Consider the following 13615-nt stretch of genomic DNA (forward strand, 5'->3'; position numbering starts at 1 on the left):
CCCTTTTCTTACCTAGGAGATAAAGTTGCAGGGTGACACAGATGACAAGCAATATTATTTATAACACCTTTTATTGATAAAGGTATTACTATTAAGCTCTTAGGCTCACATTATGAAGCTTTGGCTTATAGCTAAGGCTGTGAGTAGGGGGTTTTCAGCCTGGAGAAAGAGAAAGCTCCAGGGAGGCCTTGGAGCACCCTTCAAGGGCATAAAGGGGCTAAAAGAAGGCTGGAGAGAGGCTTTTGACAAAGGCATTAACAGATGGGACAAGGGGGAATGACTTTAAATTGACAGAGGGGAGATTGAGATACCGGACAAAGTTCTCCCCATGAGGGTGCTGAGGCGCTGCCACAGGGTGCGCAGAGAAGCTGTGGCTGCCCTGTTACCGTAAGAATGCACACATAACCACCGGAATGGTTGTATGAAGTGCTTTACTGCAGTGCTGGGGAATCAGGGGCACGCGCCCAAATCTGGCTTCCCCTTTGTCACATCGTGTTCACAATTTATACATGAAAAGTTTCACAGTTAATGCATATTCAGCATAGGTTGTTACATCACTAATACATATGCATCAGGGATTGCCTCATCAGTCCATTACGGCATCAGCCTCTTCTGCGCTTGCGCAGCCTCCTCTGGTGGTCGTCCTGATGAAGTAAGGATTCTTCCTCAGATGAAGTAAGAAGTCTTCCTCGCAGTGTACTTTTCACCTTTGGCACAGTTGAACGCCCCAGTAATCACATAACGAGCTAAAACCAGCCGTATCTATAATTATTCTGATAACTAGCAAAGATTAGAAGTGTGACCTACCTGCAAAATTTATAGCAGGATGGGCAGACAAGGAGTATCCCAAGGTAGCAGATGTTTGGGAGGCTCTGTCTCTAAACTAACTGATAAGTAGAAGGATGGTGTGAAATAACTCATTCATGTTTAGTTTGGTCACTAAATCTTTTTATCTCACCACAGACTTACAACACAAACATTATTCTTTAAAACTACTTTAGAGTATTAGTGTGAAACAATTAATTCACATTTAATGGGGCCACTAAATTCCACAGGCTAACAACATAAACATTGCTTTCTTTCTACAACCTAAGTTAAGCTAAAAAGTACTTTAACTCTATATTTTACAGGCATTAGCTTTTCTTCTAACAAGCATGCACCCCTCCCTTTTTCTTAATCCATTTGGCTTGAGCCATAATTTTCATTTCCGGCTTTTCTCATTTGCTCATTTTTTTGCAAAGATTAGTTTTGCCTTCTCAAAGGGATCATCACGAGACCGAATTTTTAACATAAAATTTCACCCTTTTCTAACAGTCCCACCCCTGGCAGTGTTCAAAGCCAGGTTGGACACGGAGGCTTGGAGCAACCTGCTCTAGTGGAAGTTGTCCCTGCCCATGGCAGGGGTTGGAGCTGGATGAGCTTTAAGGTCCCTTCCAACCCAAACCATTCTGTGGTTCTGTGATTGCAGCACACGATCGCTTCAGCCTGGCTTTACACTCCACCAGTTCCCGGTACGGAGACGCCGCTGCCATCGCCCTCGGCCAGGAGGAACCGCAGAAACTGGGTCCCCCAAGGGAAGAACCGCCCTCGGCCCCCTCTCCTCTCCCCGCCGGCTGCTGCCGGGGCCTCATTCCTCGGGTGGCCCCTGCCCGCTACGGGGACCGGAGGTGAGAGAAGGCCGCACAGCGCCCTCAGAGCGCGGCGGAGCGACCACCGGCGCGCCGGAGAGCGTGCCAACAGGCGCCACGGGCAGCCCGTCGCGCTGGGGAGGAGGAAGGACCCGCCGCGCCGTACCGGAGAAAGGCCCTGTCGAGTCGCTGTTGGAGGAGGAAGGAGGTCGCGATGCCGCTGTACGAGGGTTTGGGCAGTGGCGGAGAGAAGACCGCCGTGGTGATAGACCTGGGCGAGGCCTTCACCAAGTAAGTAGTGCCGCAGCCCCTCCGCCTGCCCCTTGTCTGTCGCGACAGTCTTCGCCAGTGTCGCGGCTGCGGGGCGGCCGTGCCGTCGGGATGAATAATCGTGTGTGGCGGTTTTTCTCCTCCACCTCTTGCTATGGTGGTACAAAGCCGACAAAACCAGCTTTATTTTCTCGTCTCGTGTTTCAGATAAAACAGAACGGGTGTAAGTGGAGGCTGAAGCAGAAGTGCTCAGTATTTAAGTCATTTATTTCATGAGCCAGAAATGTACCCGTGCCTCTGCCCGCAGCACGTCAGACTATCCCGTTGCGTTAGAACCCCCCAGCTTCCTCATGTCCTAGTCAGTGCACCCCTCGTGAAAAGGGGGCTGTTTAAGCAATCCCTAAGCAATCCGGCCCCACTTCCAGGGTTAAACTATTCTGGAAATGATGCCTGGGTTTCAGTGGCCTGTTTGGAGAAGTGGCCTGCACACAAGAAAAAAATACTGTCTTGCAACAGAAGTGATTTCCCCCCCTTCTATATTCTGCTCTTGTGAGACCCCACATGCAATACTGTGTCATGCTTAGGAGCCACCAACACAGGAAAGACGTGGAGCTGTCGCAGCGAGTCCAGAGGAGAGCACAGAGGTACTCAGAGGGCTGGAGAAGCTCTGCTTTGGAGACGGTGGTAGTGTTTGGTTGTGCAGCTTGGAGAAAAGAAGGTTCTGGGGAGGCCTTAGAGCATGCTCCCAGTGTCCAAAGCTGCTAAAGAAAAGTTGGAGAGGGGCTTGTAACAAAGGAATGTAGGGATAGGACAAGGAGGAATGACTTTGAACTGACAGAGGGGAGATTGAGATACCAGAAAGAAGTTCTTCCCTGGGAGGGTGCTGAGGAGCTGGCACAGGGTGCCCAGAGAAGCTGTGGCTGCCCCATCGCTGGCAGTGTTTAAGGCCAGGTTGGATGGGGCTTGGAACAACCTAGTCTAATGGAAGGTGTTCCCACCGATGGCAGGTGATAGGAACTGCATGAGCTTTAATGGCCTTTCTGACACAAACCATTCTATGATTCTATGCACGCTACTTTTACTAGACTAGGCTCATGCCTCTGGCTGTGTCTGTGTGGGTGTGTTTACCTGTTTGAAGACCTGAGAATTTCTCTGCTTGTCGAAAGAGGCAGGAGTTGCAGGAACAGGGTTTCTTTTCACAACTTGTTTTTGTATTATTTTCTTTGCTTTTTATTCCAAGTGATGGTGTAGCTGCAGTCCAGCAGGCAGGCTTTCTGTGTGAAAATTACTGTGATGTGGTTATGGAGAGGATTTACCAAAGCTCTCATGGATGGAAACAAACGATTTGATGATTGGCTTTTTGTGGATTTATGTTGTGTTGCCTGTCATGGGCTTTTTTTCAGTTTTGGGGCACTTGTGAGGTTTTACCCCGTGGCCATTCTTTGTCGAATAAATGGTTTTATGGAAAAGCACTTCCCCAGAATAGTGTGGGTTTAGGGTCTGTTTCCAGCCTTCATTCTTGTGGGAGAGATAGCAACTTAATTATATGAGAGACATCTGTCCTTTTCCAAATAAGGCTGAAATTAATCAAAAGTTCAAAAGTTGTCAGGATAACAGGTGAGGACAACTGTGTATACACATATACAGGCTTTATTTGGGTTTCCAATAGAAAAAAAGTTAAATTCTAAATTATATCTGGTTTAAGATTTTTTTACATTGACAGCAGCCAAATACCAAAATAAGTAATTGACCTTTAGCATTTAAAGTACTCCAAGTCCAGAGGCCTTATAGTTTTCTATTAGTAGTCGTCTTCTGAGGTTTGTACTTAATGGGTGTGGCAATGATGAAGCAAATGTCAAGCGCTGCATTTCTTCAAATCAGACGTTGAATTTCTGTTCTTTTTAGTTTGCTTTCTTCAGTCCATGGTTCTGTGTTTTTAAGATGCAGTCACTTTATGAAAACCAGATGGGTTTCTGAAAAATTTGTTTTGGGATTGCTGCTATTTTGATGATATTGCATCAATGCTGGACCCAGAGCCCTCATGTTTTGTCAGGAGGCCTGGAGTAGTAACCAGTCATCCTGAGGCAGTAATGCCTTAAATCACCCAGAACACTTGTGAAGGGAATGCATTTCAAAGCTGGCAATAAGGAAAAAGTGTCACTGGTCAGCAGTGAAATAGGCCACAGGACCTGCATGATCATGATCATCATGTCTTTGTCTTTTTTTCTTCTGAATAAGCACCTTAGAAAAATAGGGATTTAAAGAGGACAGGATAACTTCATCTTGCCTGTGAAAACTGGGCCTGTGTGGAGGATACAGGAAGGTATTTCTTTGGAAATTTAACAGGCAATAAGGAAGGTTTTATTACAAACCGTGTTCAGCATGTGTTTTATTACAAACTGTATTCAGTGAAAAGCAGGAGGCAGATCAGAATTGAGCACTACAGTCCTTATAGGAGTGAAGAAAAATTGTTTTGTTTAGTGCAGCTGAAGGGCAATCAGCAAGAAGGTACAAAATCTTTCTTATGCAAAATAGCTAGGTAGAAAAGCTGTGTGCAAAACACCTCTTTGCAGTCACAGAAGTATGCCTGATTAATTTACTCTATGATGGTTCCTAGGCCCACAGTGTTAAATGGTGACTTCAGATGGTAAGGTTTTCTACATTTTCTTTTAGGTGTGGTTTTGCAGGAGAAACAGGGCCAAGATGCATTATTCCTAGTGAAATAAAGAAACCTGATGTCACAAAGGTAAGCTCTTTTGTCTAAACTGTTTTACCTTTGTTACGTTTGGTATGTTCCAGTATAGAAGGAATTTGCAGATATGTTTTCTGTCCTTTCAGAAGCTATTTTTCATTATCTTATAAGTGCTGCTGTTCTAACTAGATACCACCTAAGTGTGGTACCAATGCTGATGTTATTTGGTACTTGTCAGCCATGCACATTTGGGGCACTTATTGACAAATTTCTTTGCCTAGCTATGTTTTGTTTGCCTTTTTTCATTTCATTAGAGGATGGCAGCTTTGGAAAACTAATGTTGTGGTAAGTTACCAGGACAGAAAATTAGCGTGAATGAACTTTGGACTTTAGTAATAGAGTCAGTTTATAAGATGCATTGTTGTGGACTTAGTGCAAATCAGGCAAGATTGAGTACTTGTTTATATGTGTCAGATTATATATGTTCAGATGTAATTTATTATCTCATATAAATATTTGTATCTCATGTATATGTTCATATAATCACTGCCTCATATTTAAGATGACTGTGGATATTTTTACTTTACAGCCTATCAGAGTTGTTCACTATAATATTAATACAGAAGAGCTCTATTCATATCTGAAGGAATTTATCCATATGCTATATTTCAGGTAAGTGACGCTTGGATGTTAGTTACTCAAGCCTCCTACGAATCTTTTCTGAGTACATTGAGAGGTGTTAGAGATCTGATATTTAGCAAAGACTGCTGTCTCATTGAATAAGATATCAGGCTAGATACAAGGAAGAAGCTCTTTACTGTGGGGGTGGTGAGGCACTGGAACAAGTTGCCCAAAGAAGTGGTAAATGCTCCATCCCTGACAGTGTTCAAGGCCAGGTTGGAGAGAGCCTTGGGTGACATGGTCTAGGGTAAGGTGTCCATGCCCGTGTTGTTTTGTTACATTGATTTAGAAATGTATAACGAATATTCAGAACTACAGCTTGCTGGCAGATAACTCTAACTTTTCTGTAACTCAGTTTGCTAACTTTCTTTTAGGAAGGTATTGTTTTTAAATTTGGGAAAAAGACTTTGGGATCTGCTGTTGAAAATGCTATCTACATGCCAATGTCTACGGTTTTTGAGGATAATGGAATATGAAAATAAGGTAGGTCTCATAATACATGCTTAAACTTACCAGATTTGTTTTACTTGCCTTGCGTTTTTTAGACATCTGCTGGTGAATCCCAGAGACCGTCGTGTTGTGATCATAGAATCTGTCTTGTGCCCTTCACACTTCAGAGACACGCTCACAAGAGTCCTGTTCAAGCATTTTGAGGTATGTGTTTTACCTAACTACTCCATGTGTTCAGTGTAGCACTTGCCAGTAGAAATTCTGCTTGCAGTCAGTACCAGATGTGGACAAGGAAATGAAATTACTGCTGAAACAATGAGAGAGGTGTAAAGAAGATGGAACAAAAAAAAAAAGCTTATAGTTGTCTGGGGGAGTAGGGCTTGGAAATTGGACAAAAGGCATTTTTGTCTCATTCTGACTTTTTATGAAGACACAAAACAGGAGCTATTAACAAGAATCCAAAAGGTTTCTCTTTGTAGAAAAATACAGCTGACATCTCACTGTTCCAGACAGATCCAGTAATCCCCATTGAGGACTGCCTGAAGCCAGAATCTCTATTTAAACACTCAGTAGTGCTCTGTCAGCAAATCTCATGCCTTCTACCAGAGTCAGTATTTTCGTCTGTTACATTATCTAACCTCTAGCTCTGCTTATTTAGATAAGAGTTTACCTGAAATTTATTACCTTCTCTGCTTAATCAGTCTTTTTGGAAGGAATATCTGAATGTAATTCTTGCTTAGTTCTAATGGGAATGTTTGAGAAGGTGATCCTACACCGCTCTTCAATTCAGACAGAACAAATGTTAAGATTTTCCTATAAAAGTGATGAAACTGGTTTATCTGGAGTGCTTCTTTACTGTGCTTCCGCAGCACAGTTTACCAGCTAATCTTGAACTTCTGCATAATCCTTTTCTACTATCAACAAAATTGTCTGATGAAATTGCTGGAAGATTGGATGGTTTTGTTTTGGTTTTGGTGTTTGGTTTTGCTTTTTTTTAAATCTAATCCCATTACAGAAAAAAACCCCCATGTCTCAGATAAAGCATTCCCATGCAAAATTGGTTGTAAAAAATTACAGTGAGAATAGTAAAATACTGGAGCAGGTTGCCCAGAGGGGTGGTAGATGTTCCATACCTGGAGACACTCAAGGCCAAGCTGGATGTGGTTCTGAGCAACCTGATCTAGTTGAAGATATCCCTGCTCATTGCAGGGGGATTGGACTAGATGACCGTTGGAGGTCCCTTCCAACCCAAACTGTTCTGTGATTCTACTTGGAAAGTCATATATTGATGGAGAAACTTTGTAACTTGCTAAGAAGCCAGCTAATACTAATGTGAAGTTAGTTCTCTCTGGCTGGTATTTCCATTTGGTGCAAAGAATAAGAGTGACATATTAATACATGGTCAATACTATAACTTGTGTCTTTGGGCTAAGTATCAGTAATGTTGCCCTTAAATGCAGGATTTATTGAAATTGCTCCTACAGTTCACACTTCCAAGGTGTCCCCTTATGGGAACCGTCGTTATCTAGGGTATGTGATTTATGGAATTGTGGGAGAAGGAAGTAATTCTTGTGTAATTTTGACTTGAGTTTCCACATTGCTGTTGCTAGAGTGTTGTAAATAGCCGCTTCTGTGAGTTTGTGTGCAACAGTTACATTGTCATAAGGTTCTGTGGCACCTTTGGTCACATTTTCAAGTCATTATACAACATTTCAAGTAGCTGTGCTTTTGTTTCTTAAATCTATTTTCAATGACAATAGGAAACCTGATCTGAGTTCAGATAAGTTCTCTAGCTGACACCCGCTGTTCTTAGAAGTCTATTCCAAGATTCATTATTACTGAAGTAACTGATATTTACCACAAAGAAGATGAACATAGAATTTAGAATCCTGTAGTATTTAATTCATTGCTCTCTTAAATGCTGAATTAGAAATGGGCCTCAAGGTGCAGTTGTTTGTGTTTTGCTTTTTATATGACATTTAGGGAAAGCATCAGTGTTTTGAGTGTTGTTTTTTTTTTTCTACCCCCATCCTTCCATTAATTGTCTTTTTTGGTTTCCATGTAGGTACCTTCAGTTTTGTTTGCTCCAAGTCATCTAATGTCTCTCCTGACACTTGGGATCAATTCTGCCATGGTTCTAGATTGTGGATACACAGAAAGCTTGGTGCTGCCTGTATCCTTTAAAATACAGAAAAAAAATTTTCAGCAACAAGGCTGTCATGGCAAGATGATGGTTTTATGAACTTAAAGTGTCCAAAAAAGTAATAGGAACAGATCAACCAGTGTGGGTTTTGGCTATAGGGTGCCATGACCTGGGGAATCTCTTTACATCTGACAAAAAAGGTGAAATCTGTGTTCCCTTGAAACTTGGGAAGGGAGTTAGTCACTTCAGCCATTAGATACTAGAAATTAGCTTCGGAGAAAAGCGCTTGTAGAGTATTTCCAATAGCTATTGCAAGTCATTGTTGAGGGGAAAATGCATTTAGTTCCAGCACACAGAAAACTCAGAACAAAAAAGGAGAATTTCCTGATCTTCCTATAGATATATGAGGGAATTCCGATTCTGAGCTGCTGGGGTTCTCTTCCTCTGGGAGGAAAGGCTATACACAAGTAAGTTCACACTTGCACATTCCAGGTTACTAATGATTTATTTGTGAACATTCATCTTTGACTAATGAGCAAAGATTCTCATTGAACATGACTTAAATCATAACTTGCTATGACAGCATCTGATTTTTAAAGTGATCACTGTTTGGCTTTTGTTAGTGTAGTAAAAGCTGTGTTTTTAGAAGAATGTAACTGAAGTAAAAAATACTGTCCCTTAAGCATGATACAGAGAATGAGCCTGAGTTAGTACATGTCTTTAACTTATGTGCAATGTTTTAGGGAGCTGGAGTATCAGTTGTTGGAACAGTGCACAGTTGATACAGGATTAGCCAAAGGACAAAGCCTTCCATCTGTGATGGGTAAGGTCTGTTTGATGTAGCCTGTGTGCTGTGAACTTGCGAATAAAATGCATTTAGTATTCACTGCATCCTGTGTGATGTACTTTCATGGTTTTCTTTCTCCATGTTTAACAAGTATGTTCTTTTTATGATAAGCCACTCATAGCAGCAGGTTTGAATGAAGACTGATAAAACTTCAGTAGTATTACAATTCTTTTGTCTGTTTTGAGAGAAGATAAACTTTTTATTTCTGTTCTTAATGTTCTTTCTTCCTTAGAAGTCTTTAATAGCTGATGTCAAAGTGAAACTTTAAAGTACTAATTGTAATTCTTACATTTAGTATTTTAGTTTAGACTTTAGTTCAGACTTAGTTTAATTCTTTAATTCTCTTTCTACTTAAAAAGCTTTGGTTCTAAGTTATTTTTTTATTTCAGGCTCAGTTCCAGAAGACATAGTAGAGGATATAAAAGGTAAAGTTTTCTGTGTCATAAAACTCTAGTTTATTAAGTTGTGCAGTAGAGTATGATAATGACAAGTGTGCAATACTCTGCATGTAGGAATTATTTCATCTTCTCTGCCATATTCCTTCCTTACTTGCAGTGTTCTTCCTCTCTGAAAGCAAAACTAAAACCATTTTAAATTCATCTTTCAGGTTTAGCCTATGCATTGTTAAGATGTAGCTCATAGACACATTTGATAGTGTAGCACAGAGAGTCTTACACTACTGTATATATCCTGTGATTGGCAGGTCAGATTAATTTAGGTAACATTTAAAATCATAGTCACATAGCACCTGAATTCTGACAAAGTGTAGAGACCATTTTTCTTTGCCTTTATTTGATCATGTCCTGGATCAGCAAGGGCCTAAAGTGTGTATTCTTCTCTAAATTAAGCAGAATTATTGCCCATTGATGATGAAAGGACCCAACAAAGTCCCTCTTCTGCCCTTTCTTTTATTTAGTTCGCACTTGTTTTGTGAGTGATCTCCAACGTGGACTGAAAATCCAAGCAGCTAAATTCAACATTGATGGCACTGCTGAGGTGGGTGGAGTATGAAGCTTACCCTAGTCCTTTGAAGTGGATGTAGCCTTTTTGGCTTCTAAAATAATGTTCCTACATTTTTGTTTATAGCGTCCTTCACCACCTCCGGATGTGGACTATCCTTTAGATGGAGAAAAGATTCTGCATGTAGTTGGCCCTATCAGGTGAGAAATACCATAGTAGAGTGTTTATCTGTATGAGAATAAACACTCCTAAAAGCTCTAAAAGCACATGAATCTTCATTATATTAATTTTAATGAAACACTTGCATATGCTTTTAATGTATCTTAAATTAAGGCTTTATGCTGGTCACAGTGCAAACCTATATTAGGAGATGTCTGCTTTCAGAGAGCCCACACTTAAAGATGAGAACAAACAGACTGGGGGGATGGCGGAAGAAGAGATGGAATATTAATGTATAATGATTAGATGGTTTCATTGAAATGAGTGAGATGTTGTCTCTTCCCTGTTGGCACTGCTTCCTGCGTCACCTGTATGACAGTAGTGATGATACATTGTCAGCAAGAAGTCTGTAGTTATTCCATGATTCTAGGATTTCTAGTTTGTGTTAGCTCACAGTGTAGTATTGCTTCTCATTAACACTTATTTCCTGTCTTTCTGTAGAGATTCTGTTGCGGAAATACTGTTTGAACAGGACAATGAAGAGACATCTGTGGCCACTTTGATCTTGGATTCGCTTGTTCAGGTATCTTTTTATTGTAAACAATTTCTTGAATGCCTCCAGCCTTGGAGAATTTACAAATGATTCTTTCTAGAGTAACACCCTTCTGACTGCAGGTTGTGATTGGTTGAAAAAGTTGAGCACAGCATGACTACTATGGTTCTGCCACATGATGAATTTCTGTGGGGTAGTACGTCAGCATATGTCACACACTCTTAATCACTTCCTTACTCTTAGGTATACTGCACTGGGACTTCTCTAAGAAAGATAGTATTCACCCCTCAGCAAAAGTAATACACTAGCTTGCGTTTATCTGGGGATGGATCTCTCTGTATGTAGTGATGAAAGACTAGCTAGTACTTGGTGTTGTAGGAATTATTCTGATTAAACTGAAATGACACAGGTATTCTATTTTTTCTTTTTTTCAAGGTGTTTTGCTCAGAGTTAGACTTTGAGTCCTGCAGATTGCTGATTTGTCTAAGATGAAATAAAAATAATTTGGCTATCTGAATTACAGGCAATACATTAGATCTGTTGAGGAGAATTTTCCTGGCATATACAAACACTTCATTTCTTATCATATTTAGTAAAAAAAAATGCATTAGAAAGCCACTGTAAATGGAAATTTTCATTATGTGGTGGTGTTTGCATGTTTAATCAAAGTTGACTTCCTGTAGTTACTGATTCCATTTAAATTAGTTTGGTGTGACATAATCTATTGGAGAGCCTTAAGCTTGGATGACATGACAAACATTTCAATTAGAATTCCTTATGAAAACAAATTGTTTAATGAGGACTGTGCCTGGACCCCTCATCTCTGTACTTCTGGGCATTTACCTTGCATCACTCTTTGTCCTGAGGAAGGACAAATGTTTAATTTACAAATGCTAAATAGCATCGAGTTATTTCGTCTGAAAGAGCATGGCATATTTTCTCCCAGAACTCGTGGGAGTTACTGTCACCAATATCTCTGTCCTCTGTCATCTTGGCCTGTCTCAGCTGAAGAGCTTTAGAAGAACTCACAGCATGCCCATAAAAGCCTCAGCTGGGAAGTTCCTTAAGCCTGGTTTTCTTCGGAAGTGTGGGTTAAAAATAATGTGGGTTATGTTTCAGCTAAATATGAAAAAACAGCAATTGACATGTGCAAAGACACTGACTCAATTTCTAACAGACCTTTTTTGGTTTTATTCCTGTTTGCATTAGTGTCCGATAGACACCAGGAAGCAGCTGGCAGAGAACTTGGTAGTTATTGGTGGCACTGCTATGTTGCCAGGATTCCTTCACAGGCTCATGGCTGAAATCAGATACCTGGTAGAGAAACCAAAATACAAAGAAGCACTTGCTACTAAAACCTTCAGAATTCACACTCCACCTGCCAAACCCAACTGTGTGGCCTGGCTGGGAGGTAAGGATAAAAACAACTGTTAAGGAAAGGTACAAAGTGAAGCCCAAACTTTCTAAGTGGGATTTGTAATGAATAAATAGCAGTAAAAGGTAGGTGATCTACTGACATAAAGTTGCAGTGGAGCTCTGTGGAATCGTTATGCACTTCTGGAAGAAAGGCTTCATCTGGAGGGCAGAAAGAGACACTGGTTATGGGAGCCTTAACCAGGTGAGGGCAGTGATGAGCAATTTGAAAGGGAGGTGTGGAAGAGGTGGTGTTGATTCAGGTGCAGTACAGGGCTACCATCATATGGTGGCACCAGTAAAGTAACTGGACAGAGCAGAGACCTGCAGTGTGTAGAACGTCTGCTTATTGAAAAAGCAAGTTTAATTACTGACCGACAAGCTGTGAGCTATAGAAGCCAGAGGCTGCTAACTCCCCATGCTGTCCACAAGTAATAAATACAACAACTTGTGATGGAATTTTTTAGATGGTGAACTTTCAAGTTAGGGAAAAAGAAAGGCTTTCTGTTGCTAGCCACTTTTCAGGAAGCTTCTCAAGTTGATAAAAAAATCATGCTTTTCTAAGCTTTCGGTTAATAAGCTGAGCCCATCTGGTCTGTATGAAGAACTAACTTTAAAGGTAGATTTTATGTACATATAGTTTGAAATGTAAATGGTAGATTTTATGTATGTATAGCTTGAAATGTAAATGTTTATAAACATTTACTTAGTTTTAAAACCTTTTGAGTCTTACTTTTAGGATTAGCAAATAAGAGTGATTTATATGCATCAGGCTCTCTGATATGTTTTCTTCTATGGCAGTGCTAGTCAGCTGTTGCAACCTCAATCGTCTCACAGCTTGTGTAACTTTTTACAGCTATTGTGTGGCACCCTTTCTGGGGGAGAAGAACTTTCCTTAAACACAAAGTAGTTTGTTTGAAGAGCTTAAAACAAAAACTTTTAGGAACCTTTTTTGTAAGAGGCTACTTTTGCTGTCAGCATAGACTAGATGGTTTTTGGTTTCAGGTATTTTCAAAGGACATAAATGGAAGCAGTTTGAGACCACCTGAGCTACTGAAAAGGAATGCAGCTATATCCTTTAATTCCTTTAATTATGGGGACAGAGCTGGAAAAAAACAGTTGAGATTCTTTATGGGAAGTAGAAAAAGAAATTAAGTAAATCAAATTAATGCAACATTTCCCTTGTGCCCCCCAATATTGTAGGAGCCATTTTTGGAGCACTTCAGGACATACTTGGGAGTCGGTCTGTGTCCAAAGAATATTACAGCCAGACAGGCCGCATACCTGACTGGTGCTGTCTTAATAATCCTCCACTGGAAATGATGTTTGATGTTGGAAAAGCACCCCCACCATTGATGAAGAGAGCTTTTTCTACTGAGAAATAAGAACCTACATGCTACACAAGGATTCTCCTCCTCTATTTCAAGTACATGTTTTTGGGTTTTTTGTATTAAGTAATTTGTGTGTAACACTATTAAATAGGAACAATGTGGATGTTTTCGGGCAGTATACTGGTAGGTAGTAACACTATTTAAAACCATGTCCATTTTGAAAACTGAACTCTGGAAACTACTATGCTGTTTAGTCCTGTTCTGGAGAAATTCTCTAATGTCATGAGTTACAGCCTACTGAGTTGCTTGTTATTTATCTGTATAATAAATTACGTTGCTGAGAGTATTTGTTTTAAGATAGTTTTATTGTAAATATGCTTAGCAGAAAAAAGGACAGCCTACTGTGGGAAACATCTATGGAAGTTTATCTGGCAAAATCTGTATTAAAATATTCCACCCTTGAATCATGTGTGAGGAAATGGTTTGGG

General features: G+C 40.5%; 1 protein-coding gene across 1 annotated transcript; it reads left to right on the forward strand.

The window, feature by feature from the left end:
* Positions 1-1750: 1750 nt before the first annotated feature.
* Positions 1751-13591, forward strand: ACTR10 (actin related protein 10). The gene is made up of 13 exons (XM_005143891.4): positions 1751-1919; positions 4572-4644; positions 5180-5262; positions 5817-5925; positions 7787-7894; positions 8264-8331; positions 8608-8687; positions 9101-9136; positions 9628-9707; positions 9798-9871; positions 10332-10413; positions 11593-11794; positions 13000-13591. Exons 1-13 carry the CDS (start codon positions 1843-1845, stop codon positions 13179-13181), a joined length of 1254 nt encoding a protein of 417 aa, XP_005143948.1. The 5' UTR covers positions 1751-1842; the 3' UTR covers positions 13182-13591.
* Positions 13592-13615: the final 24 nt, after the last annotated feature.

Source organism: Melopsittacus undulatus, chromosome 4 (genome assembly GCF_012275295.1).
Source record: "Melopsittacus undulatus isolate bMelUnd1 chromosome 4, bMelUnd1.mat.Z, whole genome shotgun sequence".
Taxonomy (NCBI): Eukaryota; Metazoa; Chordata; class Aves; order Psittaciformes; family Psittaculidae; genus Melopsittacus; species Melopsittacus undulatus.